The 22,927-nt window shown below is 47.0% G+C and overlaps 1 protein-coding gene across 2 annotated transcripts; it reads right to left on the bottom strand.

The window, feature by feature from the left end:
- Positions 1-1,584: 1,584 nt before the first annotated feature.
- On the bottom strand, positions 1,585-22,546 carry MCM2 (minichromosome maintenance complex component 2). 2 transcript variants are annotated; one of them, XM_003409944.3, is made up of 16 exons: positions 22,474-22,546; positions 21,235-21,464; positions 18,161-18,336; positions 17,811-18,071; positions 16,870-17,089; positions 16,448-16,655; positions 11,440-11,574; positions 9,956-10,147; positions 8,623-8,716; positions 7,199-7,449; positions 6,914-7,040; positions 5,776-5,888; positions 4,511-4,762; positions 3,291-3,473; positions 2,948-3,103; positions 1,585-2,481 (listed from the first exon to the last, which is right to left on the bottom strand). In XM_003409944.3, exons 1-16 carry the CDS (start codon positions 22,477-22,479, stop codon positions 2,371-2,373), a joined length of 2,715 nt encoding a protein of 904 aa, XP_003409992.3. In that variant the 5' UTR covers positions 22,480-22,546; the 3' UTR covers positions 1,585-2,370. The 2 variants fall into 2 exon arrangements, with proteins under 2 accessions (XP_003409992.3, XP_023403622.2); XM_023547854.2 differs by lacking the exon at positions 22,474-22,546 and having other exon boundaries at positions 21,235-22,244.
- Between the last annotated feature and the right edge of the window lie 381 nt (positions 22,547-22,927).

Below are 22,927 nucleotides of genomic sequence, written 5' to 3'. Positions count from 1 at the left end.
ATAATGGCTCTTATAGGCCTCAACCTTCCGGAAAACTTTCTCTGCCTGGCTTCCATATACAAAACTCTCTTTTAGCTTCCCCCCCACCCCCCGCTCCTTTTTGCCCACTTTTTCCTTTGCTGGTTCAAATGATGGGCACACAAGTCTCCTTTGGTGATCACTTCTCCACATGCATTCGGCTAGGGGGTTATACCCAGTCCCATGGCGACAGCTGCCAGATTACAGCTCATGCCCAAACCTCTGCTTGGTAATTAGGAGACTGAAATCTACTTACAAAGTGAGCATTTCTACTTGGATGTCTAAAGGCATTTCTAAACAACACATCTAAAACAAAGCCCTTAGTTCCCCCCACCCACCCCGCCCATCAACTTCAGCTATTTCTCAAGCCAGAAACATGGTAATCCATGGTTTCTTTTTCCTTACTCCCACATCTTATTCATCACTAAATCTTGTCCAGTCTACTATGAAATATTTCTAAAACATGTCCACTTCTTCTCTATCTCCACTAACATCACCCTAGTTCCTTGCTAGACTACTGTCACAGTCTTCTACTCTTCTCCCTTCAAGTTTACACAGCGGTCAGATTGATCTTCCTGTAACATAACTTTGGTGGTGTTACTTTCCTCCTTACAACCCTCAAAGGCTTCCTACACTGCAGTTAGACCAAAGGCCAAACACACTAGGCTACAAACCCTGCATCTTCTGGTTCCTATCTCTCTAATCTCAACTCCTGCCACTCTGCCTCTGCTCTGTTCTTTGGCCACAGCTTGCTTCTTTGTAGTAAACTCATTCTTCAGGTCTCACCTTTAAATGTCACCTCCTCAGATAAGACTTCAAGTAATCCCCCCGCCCCAATTTTATTTCACCATTCTTGACTGCTTCCTTCATAGCTCTTCCTCCCCTTTTCTTCACAGCATAATTCACAGAGATTTCTTTTTCTTCCTTTGCTGATTTAAAGCCACCCACTCACACACACACACATATACTGCAGGCTTCCTAAGGGCAGAAAACATTTCTGCTTTGCTCATCTGTTGTCCCTGGGGCCTGGCTCTCAAGAAGTATTTGTGGAAGGAACTGAATGAGGGAGTCAGACATACGAGTTACAAATAACTGCAGGGTTTTCATTTGAAGGAGTCATCTTGGAAAGTTCCAGAAGGTAAAACTTGGATTACAAGATAGAAGCTGCAAGACATTTCAGCTAAATCTCAGCAACACTTTTGCTAAGAATTTTAGGTGTCCAACAATTCCCAAGGCAGCTCATCATAATTTAATATTTAAAAGCTAGATGGCAACATTAGTGATATTATTAACAGTATTCCTCTTTTAGGAGGTTGGGCCAGATTACCTCTGAAGTCTATCCTCCGACTTCCATGGTTCCACTCAGGGAGTATACAGGTAGCCACTGCAACACTCAGGGAGTATATAGGCAGCCATTGCAAACTGAGCTCCTAATGAGCCACGTCAGTTTAGTCTCTCCAGATTCTGTCTGAGCTACCTCCAAAGGCAGAAGTGGGAAAAGTTCTTCCAAGGAAGTCCAGGGAAGCCTGGGTTATGGTATTAAAATAAAATTGAGACCAAGATATGTCAGTAGTTGGGTTATATTCAACTTTATTAAAAATTAAAACTACAGAAAAAAAAATTCTGAATGTACAAGAGAATGGAGAAATGATTAGGTAGGAGAAAACAGATAAACACAGCAGTAACGACTCATACTTGTGGCTATTAGACCAGATCCAGCTCCTCTCATCCAGCTATGGGGGGAAGACAAGCCGTATCATTATGGACAACATTGACTTGACAGGGCTGAGGTCTCTCCTATACACAGCCTACACATCTTCTCTATTCACTGTAGCTTAGAGACCTCTCAGACAGAGTTTGGCAGAAGACTACAAATAAATACCTTTAATCTGCTTTCAGGTCAATGGTGGCAGAAGCAGCCTGGACATGGAATTCATGCCAAGAGGGTAACAGTTCTATGAACACTATATATGCACAGTCACCTGAGGCATACCTCGCCTCAGTATGTCACATCTTCTATCATGGGTATCCTGAACACAAATAATTCTGATCCAAGGTGCTAAGAGAGACAAACCACTTGTAGCTGATGGGCTGTTAAGCAGCTGAAAAAGAAAAGTGTGCTCACCTGCTAAGGCAAGAGAAGCAGAAAATGGAGCAAAAGAAATAAATACCAGTTACGGAGCCCAGGAGTCTGTCGGCGAAACCAGGTGATTCAATTCCAAACCCTGACCAAACATACTTCCAAGTCCTCGGTGAGTTGGTGTTGGCTTCAGAAAGCACAAAGTGAACTGAACACTTATTCTACCTTCCCACACCAGAAGGCACAGTTAGTTACTCTGATGGCCCAGGGCCCTAGAACTGCTGAAGGATCATTTTCCGTTTCAGGTCATAGCTGAACTTATTCATCCTAAAGAGTTCACTGTCATAAAAAGCTGAGAGATTGTGGATGTTGATCTGACGAGCCTAAAAAGATAAAAAATGTCAACTGAGTGACAGTGAAGGTAATAATGATCTCCAGTATTTATAAAGAGCCTGGTATCACCATAGGCAGGGCAAGAATTATCATCCCCAGTTTACAGGGGGAAAAAACCCACGTGCAGAGATTAAGCGTCTGCAGCTAGATGACAGGGGTTCAGATCTTAGCTCTGCCAGTTACTGTGTGAACTTAGACAAGTTACTTGCTTACTCTGTGCCTGCTTCCTCCTTGGTAAATGGGGATGACAATGAGGACCAACCTTATTCAGTTGATGCCAAGATTTAAAGTGCATGGAATGAGTGCTCAGTACAGTGTCAGCACTCAACAAGTGGTAGTCACCCAAGGTCCCACAGTTAATGCATGGCAGAGCATGGACCCTCTTCCACCACTGTGATCAAACCCCTAAAGATAACTCTGAATGCCCTGACTTTCAATTCCCCTCCATGTCCATACCTTGTCCACCAGGTCCTTTTCAGGCACTTCAATAGTGTCCTGCTGGGCCCCAAAGCGGTTGCGTTGGTATGTCACCTGCTCTGCCACTAACTGTTTCAATATGAAGAGCAACAGCTCATTGTTATCACGCCGGAAGGAGAGATAGCGGGCAAAAGTCTGCAGGAGAGAAAAGCAGAAGTCAGACAACACCCCTCACTCCCAAGACCCTCAAGGCTTCTACAGGGTGACCAGCTCCCCACTTCGGCCACACTTTGCTCACCTCCTGCTCAGAGCAGCCAAACCAGGAAGCCACTGCCCACAGGCAGCCCAGCAAAAAAGGGCCCCACGCCTCAGTCACACCCACCTTTCGCATGCTGCGCATGACACTGAACTTCTGCGTGTCGATGAAGCTCTCCAGCATCACACGAATGGCCATGTTGACGTCGTCCTCTATCACGTAGTCCCGCAGGTGGATGCGCGCATGGGCCTCTGCCATGCGGATCATGGACTCAATGTGCCGCACCGTGATAGGGATGCTGCCTGTCGCCTGAAGAAAAAGATATTGTCACATTGTCAGGTCTTCCTTAGGAAGGAAAGAGAGGTGAGGAAAATAAAGAAATGGCAATTTTAGCAGCCTGAACATAATGGTGGTGCCCTGGGGATGCTGCACGCTTATGGCTTCTGACTATGCGTGCATGTTTCTGCTCCCACCAGCTGATCTGTTACACTTGTTGCCCGTTGTACTGGTTATTCGCACTTAACTAAATATTGTGTAATCAAATGCTGGAAGTGGGGAAAGTTGATGTTTCTATGAAAACTAAATTGAATGCTCTCAAAAGAGTTTAAAAAAAAAGGCACTGTCAGATCACATGTGGGTGAGATGGGTAAAGTGGGCGGGACATACAAATCTACAGGAACGCTACATTCTAGTTGCTTGCAAGCTGACTTTCGATTCTCGCCCTACTAATGAACTGAAACTGAACTAAGACCACGTGTTTACTTGGGTGAGATTTAAGCAAAGTCAGTGTGGAACTTAATCAATGGACCAACACTCAAAAGGCCTTGGCCCTGTACCAAGATACAGCAGGCCCTGGGTTACGAACAAAATCTGTTCCTAACTGTGTCTTTAAGTCAAATTGGAAGGTAAGTCAGAACAGGTGCATACAGTTCTTACTAGCTTTTCTTTCGTGCAAGAAAAGGCTTGAAGCCTTTTCAATGATTTAAAAGTTGCACATACAGCAAGTGAAGGTGACTGTGAGGAAAACTTTGTTGTGAGTAGGGGTTGGTTCGGTCATTTCAAAGTGAAGGCAAACGTACATAACATTAAAGTGCAAGTGTGAGTTGTCCGTAAGTCAGACGTTTGTAACCCAGGGAATGCCTGTAGACAAACGAATGTACATTTAGTTCTACCTAAAACAAAATGGTAAAAGTACACAAGTATCCTTTTCTTACACCTTCCTGCTTTGGCACTTTTTGGATTAACGGACCAACTACCAACCCCAAATGCATAGATAAAAAAGCTTCTCCAGTGCTTCCTTCCCTGTACCCTGCCACCCCTCCAGGCTTCATCCCTGGGGCTCTTACCATTGATTCTTTCCTCAGATCACTATACATCTTGGCCACCTTGTCCTGATCCATCTGGTTGAGTTTTGGGTGGACCTTCTCCTTGGCATAGATAATGTACTTCTTCAGGACCTCCTGGGGCAGGGGCTCCACTCCGTATGTGTTGGGCATGGCGGGCTCTGGCATGCTGCTGTTGACCAGCCCGTCTTCCTCCTTATTGCTGGGGTGGTGTCTGACATGGCTGCCCACCACAAAGCGGGCCAGCATCTCGTCCTGAGAAACGAGGCCAGAGGTCAGGCTGTCAGGTAAGTCTCAGTGACTTGGCTTGGTGGAAGAACTGAAAAGCTGTATGTACTATGAGAATGACATTCTCTCAACAGCATAGATCCTACACCTACTGTTAGGTGTTAGGGATACACTGGTAAACATGATAGAACCCTCACAGGGCTTACTTCCTGGTGAGGGACGAGAAGACAAATACAGTTTTACAAAAATGTATTAAAAAAAACTTAATTATAGAAGTAACATGTGCAATGGGCTAGTGGGACTGAGGAGCCCACTCTAGCTAAGTTGTCAGAGAAAGCTGAGATTGGTGAGAAGACAGGTGATTATCTAGGAAAAGAGCATTCCAGGAAAAGAAAATAACAGGTTTAAAGCCCCGAGGCCTCGCACATTTCAGGGAGATAGAGAAGTAGGCATAGATGAAGACAAGGGAACAGGAAAGCATAACGAATAAGGTCGGAGAGACAAGCCAGGAACAGATCATCCAGGGCGTTGCAGGCCGTGGTGAGGACATTGGATTCTATTCTAATTATAGTGGAAAGCTACTAGTAGGTTTTTAAGGAGAAGTGGCATAGTTTGACTTATGCTCTCAAGAGACAGCTCTGGCTTCTAACTAGAGAATGGCCTAAATGGGTACAAAAGTGGAAGCCAGGAGACCAATTACCCTATGGTTGCAGTCTTTCAGGTATAAAATAAGAGAAATCTGAGCTTTAGTCACAGCAGAGAACTAGTGAGAAACAGATTCAGCAAATAATTGAGAGGTAGGACCAAGAGGACTTGGTGTTAGATTATAATCAGTGGGGGCCCAGGGATGGGTGCTGGCAAGGAAATCAAAGACAACTTCCAGACCTGAGAAGAGACATGAGAAGCAGATAAGGGTAAAAACAATAGACTGCATGTCTGCGCTTTGCTGCCCCTTTCTCTGTGCACACTGCGCTGTTCAAGCCTCACTCAAGGCCCCGAAACTGACCGCAGGGAACCCCTGGGACGTGGGAGTTATGTACCTGGACTGGATCCACTACGTCCCTCACCACACACAGGACGTCGAAACGGGAGATGATGGGCTCTGTCAGGTCCACGTTTTCTGAGAAGGTGAGTGAGGGATCATAGCGCCCTCCTGTAATACAAAGGTGCCTCTCCATCAGAACCCATCGGAGCTCCCCGCCAAATTCCCTCTACTTCTTAACCTTCAGGAAGTTCTTCCTAACCCCAGGGAGCTTCAATGCCAGAAGGAGTAAAGGGAGTGGAAAAGGAAAAGAGGCATGAGGGACACTCAGTGCTTGCTATTTGTTAGGCATTCTGGACAAGAGACAGAAAGATGCTTCCCCTTTAGCAATTGCCTGGTGTCTTAGTTATCTAGTGCTGCCGTAATAGAAATACCAAAGTGGGTGGCTTTAACAAACAAATTTATTTTCTCATAGTTTAGGAGGCTAGAAGTTCGAATTCAGGGTGCTGATTCTAGGGGAAGGCTTTCTCTGTCAGCACTGGAGAAAGGTCTTTTTCTCTTCTGAGCTTCTGCTTCTAGGCAATCTTCATGTGGCTTAGCATCTCTCTTCCCCATCTCTGCTTCTAGCTTGTGTTTAATCTTTTTTTATATCTCAAGAGATTGACTCAAGGTACACCCTACACTAACCCTGTCTCATTAACATAACAAAGACAACCTACTCCCAAATACAATTATAACCATAGGCACAGAGGTTAGGATTTAAAACATGTATTTTTGGAGGACATAATTCAATCCATAACCCTTGGAATTGCCTTTAGTCAGGAAGCTGTTTCCAAGGAAGAAAAAACTGAGGGCAAGAAGTGTGGTGGCTCTTGGGCTCTCTAAATCACCTCCTGATTGAGAGTAACCGCCAATTCAGTTTAATAATGCACTGAAACTCTTCCAAGAAACACATCCCAATTCTGAAGATATGGCTCTAATAAAAAGCCTAGGTGTCCTAAGTCATACTTCCGCTTTTTCCCCTCTGGCAAGAAATGTAAAAGAGAGAGCTCTTTCTTTTGATGAATTGCTTCCTCAGATTTGCACCTAGGAATCCCCCACCTCTGGTAACTGGAATGGCAGGCCCCTAATTCATGCAGGTTCTTCTCCCATTGGACAGCCCCCAAACCCCTCTGCCCCTGTAGTGCCTGGTATACCTATGGGGTTGGCAGCAGCAATGACCGTGCAGCGAGCCTGCAGGGAGGTGACGATACCAGCCTTCGAAATGGAGATGCTCTGTTGTTCCATAGCCTCGTGGATGCTGGTTCTGTCCTGGTCGTTCATCTGCAAGAGATTTAAATGCCTCCCTCTTAGCCTGACCCTTGCCTCTACCACTGTCTCTTAGATCAGATCTCAATGCTCTCAATTAACAGATTCTTCCCCACTGAGGGCTAAGCCGACACACCCTGAATCTCATCATCCTATGTGGCCCTGAGACCTACCTTGTCAAACTCATCAATGAGACACACTCCTCGGTCAGCCAGAACCAGGGCTCCAGCTTCTAAGGTCCATTCCCTGCTTACAGGATGCCGCTGGACGTATGCTGTGAGGCCTACCGCCGAAGCCCCCTGGCCAGTGGTAAAGATGGCTCTGCTCGACACTTTCTCAATATATTTGAGGAACTGAGATTTAGCTGTGCCAGGATCTCCACACAGTAACACATTGATATCACCTCGTACCTTGTGCTTACCACCTGGGGGAGACAGGGATGGGAGGTTAGGGAATGGGAAGAAAGGGAAGTGAGGGGAGATAGGAACAGTATTAGGAATTGCAAAGGGGTATTCTCTCTAGAAAGGGAGAAAGGGAAGTAATGCCCTGTGACTAGCAATCCTACCCTTCTGAGCACTTACCCAAGAGAAACTCTTGCATAGGTACGTAAGGAAGTGTATATAAACATGCTCATTGTAAATGTGAAAACCTACAATTTAAATGTTCTCTAAGTTGAAGGACAGGTAAATAAACTACACTATATGGATCATCATACAGCAATTTAAAAGAATGAAATTGTTCTGTATACACTATATGAAGTCCAAGGCATGCTATTAAGTAAAGTACGCCAGATATTAATTTTTTTTTTTTTTTTTATAGTGATACCACTTAGGCAGATATACAGGAAATACTAGGTTTTTAAATATGTGTATGTGTGTCATGGAAAACAGGTGTCTTTCTGTACAGATATATGAAGTATGGTATGGAGCCCTAGTGGCGTAGTGGTTAAGACCTTGGCCATTAACCAGCCGCTCCTTCGAAACCCTCTGCGGCAGTTCTGTTCTGTCCTACAGGGTCACTATGAGTTGAAATTGACTCAACGGCAAGAGGTTTGGTTTAGTTTTTTCGGTTTGTGTAAGATATATGTAAGTGCCTAGGTAAAGGCTGGAAGTATACACACCAGACTGCTAAGAGGGACTGCCTAGAAGACCAGGCCTAGGGTTAGAAATGGTAGTCGGTGGTGACTTGATACTTTCTAAGTATTTTATAAAAAGGATATAATATAAACATAAATGCATGTTCATGTATGATTTTTATAGTTTAAATTTTAAAAGACAAAAAAATTTTTTTTAATTAAAAAAATAGAGCGAGCAAAGAAGAAAACCCAAATCACAAAGGAGGACAGTGTGGAGCTAGGAGCAGACACTGGTGCCATAACCCCACAACACCTGAGATACCGTGGCTCTGTGGATCATTCTCTCTCTGTGATGAGCTAATCACAAACGTCTACCCATCTTTTAATATGTTATTTCTCCCCAGAGACCCACAATTTAAATACAAAGTCCTACCTAGCCCATCACCTAGAATACTGGCTCCCCAAAGAGGAACCTACTCAAGTCCCTGCAGAGGACAGGGGGCTGGGGCACGTGGTGCTCACCTGGGTTTTTGGGCTCCCCTCCAAACAGAGCCAGAGCCAGGCCTCTCTTGATGTCTTCATGCCCATAGATGGAAGGGGCAATACTGGCAAAGATCTGAGGAAGGGAGGGAGAGCCAATGGAAATAGGAATCTCTGTTCTCTTAAGTCTGGGCCACCTGACACAAACGCAGAGCCGGTGGTCAGCCTCTGATGATGCAGCCACCTCTCACAGTGCACAGAGAAGCATAGCACATTCTGACAAGAGAGACAGAACCACTCTGCCTACCTTGAAAAGATGCCTCAAGGGATACAGAAAGGAACAGAGGAATCTGTGCATGTGCAGAGATAGGAAGTCTCTATACAGATAGGAGTTAAACTGGCAAGCAGGGGCAGAGGCCATGGGCAGGGGGAGGACAAAGAAGGGGCAATCATGGCTGCGCTAAAGGGGAACTGGGACAGACAGGCTCTGAGGGCTTCAAGACAGGGTGGGTTTCAGGAGCCTTGTCCTTATTACTCAGGACTTCACTCGTTCAAACATTCCTCTGCCAGGCTCTGGAGACAGAAGGGAACAATTCAGACTTGGTCCCTGCCCTCGGGGAGTTTACCAGCTCAGATTCAGTAAACAAGCCAACCAAGATCTGAAATGTAAGTTGCCCTGAGGATGAGGACGTGGCTCTACAGGAGCAAAAGAGCAGAGGCAAAGAGAGCACTGCACTGCGTTAAAAGCCAAACAGGAAAGTTAAGAGTTTCTGAAGAAGGGGGAAACAGAGAGGAAGGGAGGCAAAGGAGAGGAGAGGGGAGAAGAGTTAGTGTGAGAATATTTAGCAACCTGGAAGGTTGGAGCCTAAGCAGTAGAAATGGCAGAGAATTTTTATGAACAGAAATTTAACATCATACTTAAGTCACTTGTTGTCTCTACGATGTAAACCCCCATCTCCCAATCTCGGGTTCCAAAGTTTATGTTCTCTCGGAAACCCTGGTGGCATAGTGGTTAAGTGCTACAGCTGCTAACCAAGAGGTTAGCAGTTCGAATCCTCCAGGCGCTCCTTGGAAACTCTATGGGACAGTCCTACTCTGTCCTATAGCGTCATTGAGTCGGAATCAACTCGACAGCAGTAGGTTTGGTTTTTTTTGTCTCCTACAGCACAGCACCTCCCCATCAGGCAAGTTTACTGAGGTGCACACTGGAGATTACAAAAATAAGAAGGGAGCATGGTTTCCAGAACCAAGGCACCAGGGGCAGCCTGAAGAACAAGCCACAGTGTGGGCAGCAAGCCGGTGCCCACAACATCCCCAGCGAGCCCCCCTTGCTTCCTCCCAGCAGCTTAGCAGCCCTGGCCCAACCTCTACCTACCTTCTCCCCAATCTGCTGATCCTTGGAGAGGCTGGTAATCATCTTCACATCCTCGTCAGTCAGTTCCCCTATGGCCACCTTATTGTCCTTCTTGGCCACGTGGTTGGCCAGGATGACAGTGGCAAAGACAGGGAAGCCATGGGCAGTATTGAGGGAGCCATCGTAGTTGTTGTGGTAGATGCCAGTCAGCTCCTAGGGGAGGGAGATCACATGGTCAGTGACCAAAGGGTTAGAAATAGGGGCTAGAGCCCTCCTAGACACTGCCTCACCCCATTTCTTCTATTCCAAGTTCCCCACACTAGAGACATCAAGGTGAATAATTCTCATAAAACTGAAGGAGAGAAGAACACATACTTTTGTGGTTACGACGGGGGGAGGAAGGGAGGGAGGGAGACGGTTTTTTACTGATTAATTAGTAGATAAGAACTGCTTTAGGTGAAGGGAAGGACAACACTCAATACATGGAAGGTCAGCCCAATTGGACTGGACCAAAAGCAAAGAAGTTTCCGGGATAAAATGAATGCTTCAAAGGTCAGCGGAGCAAGGGCGGGGTTTGGGAACCATGCTCTAAGGGGACTTCTAAGTCAATTGGCAAAATAATTCTGTTATGAAAACATTCTGCATCCCACTTTGATATGTGGCGTCTGGGGTCTTAAATGCTAACAAGCAGCCATCTAAGATGCATCAATTGGTCTCAACCCACCTGGAGCAAAGGAGAATGAAGAACACCAAGGTCACACGACAACTAAGAGCCCAAGAGACAGAAAGGGCCACATGAACCAGAGACCTACATTATCCTGAGACCAGAAGAACTAGTTGGTGCCCGGCCACAATCGATGACTTCCCTGACAGGGAGCACAATAGAGAACCCCTGAGGGAGCAGGAGATCAGTGGGATACAGACCCCAAATTCTCATAAAAAGACCAGACTTAATGGTCTGACTGTGACTAGAGGAATCCCGGCGGTCATGGTTCCCAAACCTTCTGTTGGCCCAGGACAGGAACCATTCCCAAAGACAACTCATCAGACATGAAAGGGACTGGACAGTGGGTGGGAGAGAGATGCTGAAGAAGAGTGAGCTAATTATATCAGGTGGACACTTGAGACAGTGTTGGCATCTCCTGTCTGGAGGGGGGATGGGAGGATAGAGAGAGTTGGAAGCTGGCAAAATTGTCACGAAAGGAGAGACTGGAAGAGCTAGCTCATTAGGGGGAGAGCAAGTGGGAGTAAGGAGTAAGATGTATATAAACTTATATGTGACAGACTGACTTGATCTGTAAACGTTTACTTGAAGCTCAATAAAAGTTAATAAAAAAAACTGAAGGAAAGCCAATCCTAAGCCCAGCACTTCAATCAGCCAATCCACTTATGAAGAGGAAAAGCCCAAGAACTGAGCTAAGCCCCCCGCACTCCCCTGGCTACAATGACTCGTGCCAGTTTCCTCACAGACCTGGCTCCTTCCTGGCCTGTTCATGGCCACTTACTATCTCATCTCCCGGTTTGCAGCTATCCACCAGATCTGCAAGGAGAATGGCATCCTTGGAGCGGGGAAGCCGGCCGGCCGCCACCTTGCCTGGACTCTCTTGAATTCGGATGCGCTGGTAGTTCTGATAGATGGTCTGCACGGGACAAAGTAAAAGGTTGTAGAAGGTTATGGGGCCCTTCCCTGGGTAGCAGAGACTTCATGGATGGTTCAGCTGTCCTTTCAAATTCTTAAGAGTGTTGACTTCTATGATGTCACCGGTTTTGACCACAGCCCCACCAGAAAAGACAGTGGGCAGTTTTATTATTTCTATTTAGTTACTAGGAAGTACAGAGCCAAAGACGACAAGGAATCAGTCACTTAGACCCAGCAGATCTGTGAATGGTCCCTATTCCTGCCTCTGGAATCCCGTCTTCCTGCCAGATAGTCAACAAGCCCCCATTATGTGTAGAATAGCTGAGCAGTTATAAGTAAGCATGCTGTCTGAGTTCAAATCCTGGCTCTGTCTCTTAAACTGTGTGATCCTGGGCAAGTAACTTCATCTCTTGTGCCTTCTCTGCAGAATGGGGATGGTAATACTGTAACTGCAACCTCACAGTGAGGATTCAATCAAGTAATACATATAAAACACTTAAACCAATGCCTGACAAACCACTTTGAGTCAGAATTGACTTGATGGCAACAAGTTTAGTTTTGGTTTGGACAAATGGCAAGTTACATGTTACGTGCCAGCACTGTGCAATGCAATTTAATGTGCACTACTCCATTTACAAGGAGCCGTGGTGGCACAGCAGTTAAGTGCTCGGTTGCTAACAGAAAGGTCAGCGGTTCGAACCCACCAGTGACGGTGGGACAAAGATGTGGTAGTCTGCCTCTGCAAAGACTTGTTGTTAGGTGCTGTCGAGTCGGTTCTGACTCAGCCTTGGAAACCCTGTAGGGCAGTTCTACTCGGTCCTATAGGGTTGCTATGAGTCAGAATCAACTTGATAGCAACAGGTTTGGTTTTTGGTACTTTGTTTACTGTCTACAAGAGACAAGATGACGCTGCGGTTAAAAACACACGTTCAGGATCAATGTCTGACTTCAAAAGGAAACAAGATCCATACCTCACACCATACACAAAAACTAATTCAAAATAGATCAAGGACCTAAATGTTAAATCTAAAACCATAAAGTTCTTGGAAGAAGATATAAGAGCAAAGGTTTGGGACCTAATTTTTTTTGATGGTAGATTACCAAACAAAACAATGAATGCATGAGCAACAGAAAACAAAATAGATAACTGCGACCTCATAAAAATACTTATGTTCATCAAAAGACTTTATCAAAAGAGTAACAGACAACCTACAGACTGAAAAAACTTTTGGAGCAATATAACTGATAAAGGTTTAATATCTAAAGTACATAGAAAACTTCTACAACAATAAAATGACAACCCAAGCAAAAACTGGGCAAAGGACATGAACAGACACTTCACCAGAGAGGATACTCAAATGGCCAACAGACACATGAAAAGATGCTCAACATCATTAGCCATCAGAGAAATGAAAATCAAAAGCATAATGAAATACCATTTCACTTCTACTAGGATGGATAAGTAAAAAAAAAGGAAAATAACAAGTGTTGCAGGGGATGCGGAGAAAGTGGAACCCTTACCCGTTGCTGGCAGAAATGCAAAATGGTACAGCCATTGTGGAAAACAGTCTGGCGGTTCCCCAAAAACCTACAGGTAAAGCTGCTATATGACCTGGCAATTCCACTCCTAGGGATCTAACAAAAGTGACATGAACAGACATATGCGCACCTATGTTCATCACAGCACTATTCACAACTGCAAAAAGATGGAAACAACCTAAATGCTCATCAATGGATGAATGTATAAGTAAAATGTGGCATATATATACCCAGCAATGAAGAAAAATGAGTTTCCAAAATATCTTGGAACAGGGACGAACCTGAAGGACGTTACGTTGCGTGAAATAAGTTAATCACAAAAAAACACATATTATGTGTTCTCACTTTTATGAAATGACATGAATAAGTAAATACACAGAAGCTACAGTATTTTTAAGCAAATAACGCATGCTTTCTACATCTGTGTGCCAACTGCGCCCCCGACCTGCGAGGTATTTTTGTTAAGTGCCACTATGCCAATTTTTTTTTTTTTTTACATCTTGCTGTAAAAAAAAAATTAATATAGCACTTACGAAAATACCTCACAGGGTGAGGGCACAGTTGGAAACAAATGTAGAAGGCATGCGTTATTTGGGTAAAAATATGTTCATTAGTAGTTATCAGGGATGGGGGAAGAGAGGTGCTCTCACTAGATAGTAGACACTTGTTATTTTTGGTGATGGGAAAGGTAACAATGAATGAGGGTGAAGTGTACACAGCCTGACAAAGGTAAATGATGTTACCAAAAAGTACAGAAGAAAAAAGGACCTGCTGGTAATTGCTATGGCATATATAATTTTGAAACAACAGTAAAAACAAAGATACACGTGTGAGTATATATATAAGCACACATGTTTAACAGTACGTATATATGTGTGTGTATATAGGTGTATGCACATGTATATGTACCCATGTAACTGTATGCACATATACAGTCATATGCCGCATGTCTCAACATTCAACCACATATACATCTGTGGTCCCATAAGGTCATACAGGCATTCCCCAGGTTACGAACGAGATCCTTTCCTAAGTCTGTCTTTAAGTGGAATTTGTAGGTAAATCTGAACAGGTACCTAAGGTTCTTCTTTACTGTGAGGTAGTCAAATGTTTGTCTTAGTATATATTTTACCTTTCTATGCATATAAAACATTTAAGAAACAGCGCAGTATTTTCATGAGCCACAGTATGTATTTAACTCAAATTATGGCTTTATGGCAGTCAGTTCTTAAGTACAAGTTGTCCATAAGTTGGATGTTCATAACCTGGGGACTGCCTGTATATAATACAATGTTTGCACAATACCCAAATCACATAATGTCCTATTTTACAGAATGTACTGTGGACATTAAGCAATGACGCATGACTGTATATAATAAAGTACACAGGGGACATAATTACAGACACTTCTTAGACATAATCAAACACCTCACAAGACTGAATATCTGGGTCTGAAGCATTATGGGGTATCTCACTCAATTGGCTTAATACAGTTCATAAAGTTATGTTCTACTTCCTAGTTTGGTGAGTAGTGTCTGGGGCCTTAAAAGTTTGAAGCAGCCATCTAAGACACAACTATTGGTCTCCACTCATCTGGAGCAAAAGAGAAAGAAGGAAACCAAAGACCCAAAGAAACTAGTCTACAGGACAAATAGCCTACAGGAACCAGAGCCTCATCTACCCTGAGACCAGAAGAATGAGATGGTGCCCAGCTACCACTACCGACTGTTCTGATCAGGGCCACAATAAATGGACCCTGATAGAATGACAGAAAAATGTGGAACAGAACCCCAAACTCCTTTAAAAAACATACAAAATGGATCTGGACTGGTCGAGAATGGAGGATTCATTCCCCTACTCTATTGCCCTGAGATACTCTTCAAACCTTGAAGTGAAACTAACCCCTGAGGGTCGCTCTGCAGCTAAATAACAAATTGGCTCAAAAAATAATGGTTATCACCCGTAAGTACTGTGCTCCTTTAAAAAATCACCTACATGAGACCAAAGATCAAGAATTACTTTACAAAAAGGAGAATGGAAGCGGGCAGGGAAACCAGATTAATGGAAACAGAACAACCGGAATGGAAATAATGAGAATGTTCACATTCTCATTATTGTAGATATTCATTCACATTGTAGAAATTGCTGAACGAGAACCTAAACTGCTGTGTAAACCTTGGCCAAAAGCACAGTAAAATATTATTAAAAAACAAAAAAACTGAGTTCTAATCCTTTGGTCACTTCCTGGCTGAGTAACCTCCACCAGTTACTTCAGTAAACACCACTTTCTTCATCTGCCTAAGGAGGTTGATAACAGCGCCTGCCTTATAGGGGTGTGTTGAGGCTAAATAATGTATCACCACCACCTGGCACATGGGAAGTACTCAAGAGGTCTCAGCTATACTGATGAATCCACTCCTAGCTCTTGTCTTGAACAGACCTGACAGCACTTAACAACAACAGTTCTTGTCTCAGGTTCCCTAGAAGCAGAGCCTGGGACAAGGACTCTCGGCACAACTCACTGAGGTCCTGTGAAGCTGAAACTGTAACAGAGGGCGAGAAGCTAGAGGAGGAGAGGAAAGACACTGGTCAAGATATGGGCTCAGCTGAAGTCCAGTGTCAGCATTGTCTCCTTATGGCCAGGAGGGCCTGTTTCACAGTGTGGCCTCCCCAGCATTCTCTGGGAAGGCAGTTCCAGCTGGGGCAACTCTCACACACACAGGGCTAGGAGAAGTTAGCCGCAACACTCACGGCAGCAAGCCAGTGTAGGGGACTGGGACACCTACCACAGGCACGGCGATCACCCTACTTTTCAGATGAGGGCAGGTAGGCAGGCACAGAGGTACCAGTAGCTCCCTAAGGTCTGAAAGCACAGAGGCTTGTGACAAGGTCTCTCAGGTGTGGCACAGGTAGTGTCTCAAGTGGTAAGGAGGCTCTAATCCAGAAGCCCAGAGGAGCCGGGCAGGTACAAGAAACATGGCAGGAGAAGGCTACGAGATGACAATGCAGACTGCCCCATGTGAGGGGGCATGGGGTACCATGGCCGAGCAGAACACACAGACCCTATTAACAGGGTGGCTAGGCAGGAAGTGGGCCCAGATTTGCCAGCTCTTCATTTTTCAAGAGAAGCCATAAATTTGGACATTTTAAATAAAACCATCTGATTTTTAACTGTTAGCTCAAATTCTTTAAAATACTACACGGGCCAAGCTAAACATACAGCAACACACACTTCTATCTTGCTGCTCTTCACTGCCTATGCTTCTCTCCCAAAAGCCTCAGAGGCTGGCTGGGCCTTGTGTGTTCAGGGTCCCTGGGCAGGTGTCCACACTCACCTCTTCCATGTTGACTTCGAAGGGGCCAGCTGACTGGCACTCAGGACAGGATCCTGGCTTCACCTCCTGGTTCTGTGACTGGCAGAAGGGTCCCAGGATAAAGCTGCACTTGTTGCAATTATACTTGACCAGGCTGAGCTGAGGCAGGACGCCTGTGCAGCTGGTAACCACCCCACTGGTGCGGATCAGCTGGTTCAGGTGCAACTGTCTGTGAGCAGGGACAGAAGGTACTAGGTGGCTTTGATCCGTGTCCTCCGGTGGAGTCAGAGCTACACATGAGGGCGTTTCAGCACAAGATCCTGAGCTGGACTAACCAGATCCCACCTGTCGCACCCTGGCCACCGCTGAACATACCCTAGGATGAGGGCTCTTCTTGGCTGCATCCCACCCCCGCTGGTGCGCTCACCCTGCCCTTAGCTCACCTGAGCGAGCGCAGTTCTTCCACCAGGGGTAGATGGGAGATGCGCACGTGGATGTGGCTAGCGATGCGGTCGTACTTGGGGTACATGGCCAACACCACCTCCAAGGCAGCCTCATCAAAGATCTGCAGCAGCTCTGCTGGTGCCTCTGGCAGGAAGTAAGCCAGCACATGCTCCCTGGCTGCCAGGTCCTCATAGTTTACCACCAGGCTCTCACGGTTCTCTAGAGGAAGGTGACAAGACAGACAGTAAGCATCGGGTGAGATTCCTTCTCACCACACTGCCTGTACCAGGGAGGGCAAATCCTAGCTCAAATCTTTGACTCTGTGTTGCAAAACCCAGCTCTTACTTCCAAGTCAACCACGTTTTAGTTACATGACTTATAAAAGTGATATATCCTGAGCCTCAATTTCCTCTTCTGTAAAACAGGGATGTCACATACCTTATGAAATCACTGGAAGGGAATAAATGAAATAATATAGTGCCTAGTGCACCAGGGGCTGCAAACTCAAAACTGCTTACAAGAGCCGGGAAGAAAACACATGAATCGACTGTCAAATATAAGACAAAAGGGAGTGGAGGGGACTGCAGAAAACTGAGGGTCACATGCCCCCTTTTAACATCAATTATCAGCACATAGAAAAGTGAGTCCAGTGTTGTTGTTTTCTGATGAAAGTAGTAAGCCTGCCTATTTTTAAGCATGTCAGAAACACTTCTGTGGACCAGATGGTTGGCTAGAGAGTCCTAGTGCAGAAGTGCAACTTTGTGGATTTATCTGAAAGACAGAGGCCTGGCCCTGAGTTCCTGTCTCACTATGGACAAGTCGCTCGGCACTCCCTGTATATCATTTCTCTACTAATTGTGCCACCACATGGACAAAATGAAGAAACTCCTGAGGTAAGACCTGGACAGGTGTGGGGCTGGGCAGCGTGCCGGAGTCGCACCTTTGCACATGTCGCTGATGCGTTCCTTGAAGACGTTGTGGCCGTGCCCGTCCACATGGGTGCGCAGAAAGTTCTTGAACCGGTGGTGGATCTCCAGCCGGGGACCCGCCATGCTCACCCACTCGCGCACAGAGTGGCCCTTCAGGTCCTCCAGGTTCTCAATGCTCTCAATCATCTCCTCGTCCTCCTCGCCGTCCTCTGTGGCCCGCTCCACCAGGCGGCGTTTCCGGGTAGGGCGCTCCTCGTCCTCGTCGTCACTGTCTGGGGAAGAGAAGGGACACAAGGGAGAGTCTCTTCCAGTGCCGGCTCTCTGCCCCCTGGCACTCCTCCCCAACCCCTCTGGGACCTACCATACAGCAGCCCACGGCGCATGCGGCCCAGGCCACGGCCAGCCTCCCGGTCCCGCTGCCGCATGGCCCGCTCCGCAGCCTCCCTCTGACTGGCGGTCAGCTCCTCCACGTCCTCGTCATCCAGAGCCAATCCCTCGGCCTCATAGGTGTCCAGCTCTGGGATGGCACGGTAGTCCCTGAGAAAGCCCCAAAACGGACACAGTTAGCATCAAAATAACCCTGCCCAGGAAGTGGGCCTGCTCCAGAAGACTCAGGAGCCCCAGGCTGAGCAGGCCCAGGGAGCTGCCAGGCCAGAAATACAAAAGGCTTTAAAGGGGTCCAGACAGCTTTGGCATCCAATAAGAAAAAGGAATTGAGGGAGAATCAGAAAACCTTCCATTCAGAAAGTCTACCAGATAGCCAACCTCCCCCACAGGGCAGGAATTCTCCCACACATCTCCCACACCACCCTCCATTCACAACCAGGCAAGCCAGCCTCCGAAACATCTGTCCACTGTCTCAACCCTCTGAAGCCACCCCAAGACCTCCAGACAGTACTGTCCACGTGATGATCATTCAGATATCAGATGGGAAATAGCACCTCATCAAGGCTCTCACTGAGCAATGCACTGTGCTCGCCTCCCAGCAATTCTGGGCAGACACTGCTGTTCCATCTGAGAGATGAGGACACTGAGGCTCAGGGAAGGGATGTGGTTTCTGTCGGTGGCCACTCAGCAAACAGTACGCTCTTTTGCTGACACCACACTGTGTCAACACTCCAGAATTCTTCCTTTCCTCAGGAAAGCAGTGATCAGGGAGCTGCTACTGGTTTTTGCAGTAAACTCTGGCACACCACACTCTCAGGACAAACATTCCCATGCTGGTGACATACACAACCCAGGGCCAGGTAAACCTCCAGGTGGAGCCAGTTGAGAATTCTTAAATGGTCTTAGGAAAAAGGTATCTGCCTGACTCTAAGGATTTTAAGTCATGTGAAACACTCTCAGCAAAAATCTAATTGGTCCCTAAAAAAAAACCAAGAAAAACGATAAATTGAATTTCATCAAAATTCAAAAATTCTGTGCTTCAGAAGACATCCTTAAGAAAATGAAAAGATAAGCCACAGACTGGGAAGAAAATATTTACAAATCACATTATCTGATGAAGGACTGGTATCCAGAATATATTTAAAAAAAAAAAAAAAAAACCCTTACAACCCAATAGGAGCCCTGGTGGCACAGTGGTTAAGAGCTCAGACTGCTAACCAAAAGGTTGGTAGTTTGAATCCACCAGCTGCTCCTTGGAAACCCTATGGGGCAGTTCTACTGTCCTATATGGTCGCTATGAGTCAGAATCAACTCGATGGCAACATGTAATATAAAGTCGAAAACTCAAAAACTGAACAAAAGATCCAACCCCACCTCCACCCCAAGGTATTGAGGTGTTTTCGTAAGCACATTACACTAATATTTTCACAGTATCCACCCAAGCCTCCATCAAGTGATGAATGAATAAAACGTAGTCTATCCGTACAATAAAGTATTACTCAGCATCACAAAGGATGCAGTTCTGATATATGGTACACACGGATGAACCTTCAACAAGGTTATGCTACGTGGACGAAGCCAGACACAAAAAATTCCACATTGTTTGATTCCACTTGTATGAAATGTCCCAAACCGGCAACTCCATAGAGAGAAAGTAGATTAGCGGTCGTCTGGGGGTAGGGATAGGCCTTGGGATTAACTGTATACACAGGCAAGGGGGATCTTACTGGGATGATGGGAATGTTCTAAAACTAGGTGGTGGAGATGCACAACCCAGCAAATTTACTAACGAGCACTGAACTGTATGTTTACATGGGGTGAAGTTTATTATATAAATTACGCCTCAATAATGCAGTTTAACACACACACACAACAAAACCAAATTGGGCCCAGCTAGTCTTCAAATAAGGAGCTCTGGTGGCACAGTGTTAAGCACTTGGCTAACCAAGTCAGTGATTCAAACCAACCAGCTGTTCTGCGGGAGAAAACCGCGGCAGTCTGCTTCGTAAAGATTACAGCCTTGGAAACTCAATGGGGGCAGCTCTCCTCTGTCCTACGGGGTCATTACGATGGCAATGGATTTAGTTTTAGTCTTCAGATACCTCTGCCCAGAGGCCACCTATGAGGGCCTCTCTCTCTCCAGAATCACTGAAGAGAATGAGAAGGGTCAAGATACAGACAGCCAATGAAGGGTTGGTGGGTGGCAGGCACCTCCTGCCTGAACACCACCACCGTCAAGAGCGGGGAGCTATCCAGACCTGGCATCCTTGCCTAAGCACAGGACTGATGGATCCAGAGGGTCCTCATTCCTTCCTCGTCGGGCAAGTCCTATACTTGTACCACCTGTGAGGTAGGTTCTACATGTGGTGATGAAAGCAAAACTCCTGTACGTTTAAGAGTGCTTGTGAAAATCCCTCCCATGGCTCACAGAGGGCACCATCCAGGGTTGTGTAATGGCCTGTCCAGTAGTTTCATTCTAAGTTTGGGGACCACTGAATGAGGGTAAAGAAAGACACCAAAGGAGAATCTACGCGAGGCTCCTGAAAGAGCACACAATTCTGCCACTAAAGTCTCCACCAAATCCCAGTTGTGAATACAGAATAGGGAAGGAGCAAAAATCTAACCTTGCTCACTTGCAGACTCTACTGTGTCTGAATACTAAGTCCCGACGGCCTTTAATACATGTCGGTATGTTTATTTTTATGAGGGTTAAGTGAGACAAAAAGTGTGGAAGTATCTAACACAGGGCCTGGTACAGAGTATATGTCTGCAGGTTGAAGCTAAATCTTGATTAATCAGACCCATACATACACTGCTTCTTTGAAAAGTTGCAGAGAAACACACTTGGCTGACTGCTGCTTCCTATCTTTCCAAGTTGCGGCCCCCAATTTAGAAATCCCTTTGCATTTCCTGGGTGCTGATCTCATGCAGGTAGGCTTACCCAGGCCTTAGGGTCTAGTCTTTGTAAGTTAGACACACCAAAGTATGTTAAATAGACCCGAGTTGTAGCTCCATGAACTTGTCTCCCTTGGCCTGGAATAAAAATACCTCTCCATGCCATCTCCGATAAGCTCCTCTCCATCTTCTTCTTCCTCCAGGGGCCCCTCAGTGCCTAGCAGCCCCTCAGACTCATCCTCAAAGGGAGGAAGGTCTCGGCCAGGGCTGGAGGTCAGGGCATCAGTGCGCCGGGAGCTTCGGCCAGGGCTGGAGGTGAGAGGGTCAGTGCCTCGGCGGCGCCTGGCCGGGCTGGACGCCATGGTGAAGGACTCCGATGATTCCTGGAAGATAAGATGCCGCTGTAACAGATGGCCAGGTGAGGGCCGACACAGCTTCCCTTTATCATGAGGGGTGACCTCTCCCATCTCCTCTCCTCTCAGCCTCCCTCTCCACCAGACCTAGTGACACCGTTTTCAAACACATCAAACCTCTTCCACACAAGACCTCTGTATTTGCGGTTCCCTCTGCTGGCACGTCCGCCCTGAGCCTGGGCTGCTCCAGAATTCACATCGCCCTGCGTTTCTCCCCGAGAAATCACTGAGGCTGTCACTTGTTTAGTTACCTGTTTATGGTCTACTTGCTCCCCCTTAATCATGCATTCCACCCATTTGTGCACCCACAACGTGCCAGGAGCTGGAACCCTGCTGGAACCAGTCTGGAGCCACAGGCTGGTGCAGGGGGTGGTCAGCAAGAGAAAAGGTCAAGAAAATATTACAACAGAAAGTGCATGAAGATGCAGAGACCTAGTGGCCTGGTGTATACCCTGGGCCAGGCATGCAGATGGTGCCCAAGAAGCGTATGCGAAATGAATAAATGACAGGGCACGGGCACTGGAGAGCTCGGTCAGGCAGTTCGCTCACGGAGTTCAGCGCTCCCAGGATGGTGCGGGGAATGGGGAGCGCCAGGCGGACTCGAACGTCCGCCCCCGTGCCTTTCAGACCCCGTCAGAGGGGAAGAGAGGGGAGAAGCCTCTCCAAACCTGAGACCAGGGGCCAGGCCTCGGTCTGGGGGACCTGACCCAGGACTGAAGTATGGCAGCGCCTGAGGAGGGCGACACCAGGGGACTAGAAGGCACAACTCCCCCGAGTCTCCCGTGTCCGTTCTTGGTGCTCACCGGCCCCCAGCCGCCCCACTCCGCTCTCAGCCCCCCGTGTAAACGTGCAAGCCCGGCGGAGACGGCTCATTCGCCCCGGTCCCCGCCGCCCCACGCCACGGCCGATCCCCAGGGCAAACGCGCCGGCCCCACGGGCATCACCCGCACGCCCGGGCCCCGCTGGCGCTACAGCTCACCGCCATAGTAGCGCCGCGCTCCTCTCCGCTAAGCCCGCCACCGCCGGTTTCGCGCCAAAAGTGCTGTCACGTGACTCGCCGGAGCCCGGGAAACGCCGTGAATAATGAATATGGCGTGATGACGTCACGGCGTCTACTTGCGTCCAGCTGGCGCGCGTGGGGTGGGCCAGTGAGTCCGGCTCCGCCCCCGTCGGCCGCGGGCCGTGCCGCAGCTTCCGGGAGCAGAGGCCGCCTGCGGGTCGTGTACCAGGGTTGCCCTCGGGCTACACTGACCGCAAAAGATCTGAGAGCTGGGGCAGGGTCTGGGTGCGAGGAGCGCCAGCTCCACCTACTGGCTGCGCGTCCTGGTCAAGTTATGGTAAAAAGCAAGCATGTCACTTTAGGGACTAAAGTGGGCCTGACCCAAGCCGTGGTGTTTTCAATCCTTCAAGCCCCAAAAGCTCGGCAATGAATA

The sequence above is a fragment of the Loxodonta africana genome, chromosome 22, assembly GCF_030014295.1.
Source record: "Loxodonta africana isolate mLoxAfr1 chromosome 22, mLoxAfr1.hap2, whole genome shotgun sequence".
NCBI lineage: Eukaryota > Metazoa > Chordata > Mammalia > Proboscidea > Elephantidae > Loxodonta > Loxodonta africana.
This window is presented reverse-complemented; position numbering and strand designations above follow the sequence as displayed.

Excerpts from the sequence above, each read along its gene's own strand:
- MCM2 (XM_023547854.2), bottom strand. The coding sequence starts at position 21,548 with ATGGGAGAGGTCACCCCTCATGATAAAGGGAAGCTGTGTCGGCCCTCA. Across the intron at positions 8,717-9,955 it reads ATCAGCAGATTGGGGAGAAG|ATCTTTGCCAGTATTGCCCC; the intron begins GTAGGTAGAGGT and ends TCCCTTCCTCAG. Across the intron at positions 7,450-8,622 it reads AGGGGAGCCCAAAAACCCAG|GTGGTAAGCACAAGGTACGA; the intron begins GTGAGCACCACG and ends TGTCTCCCCCAG.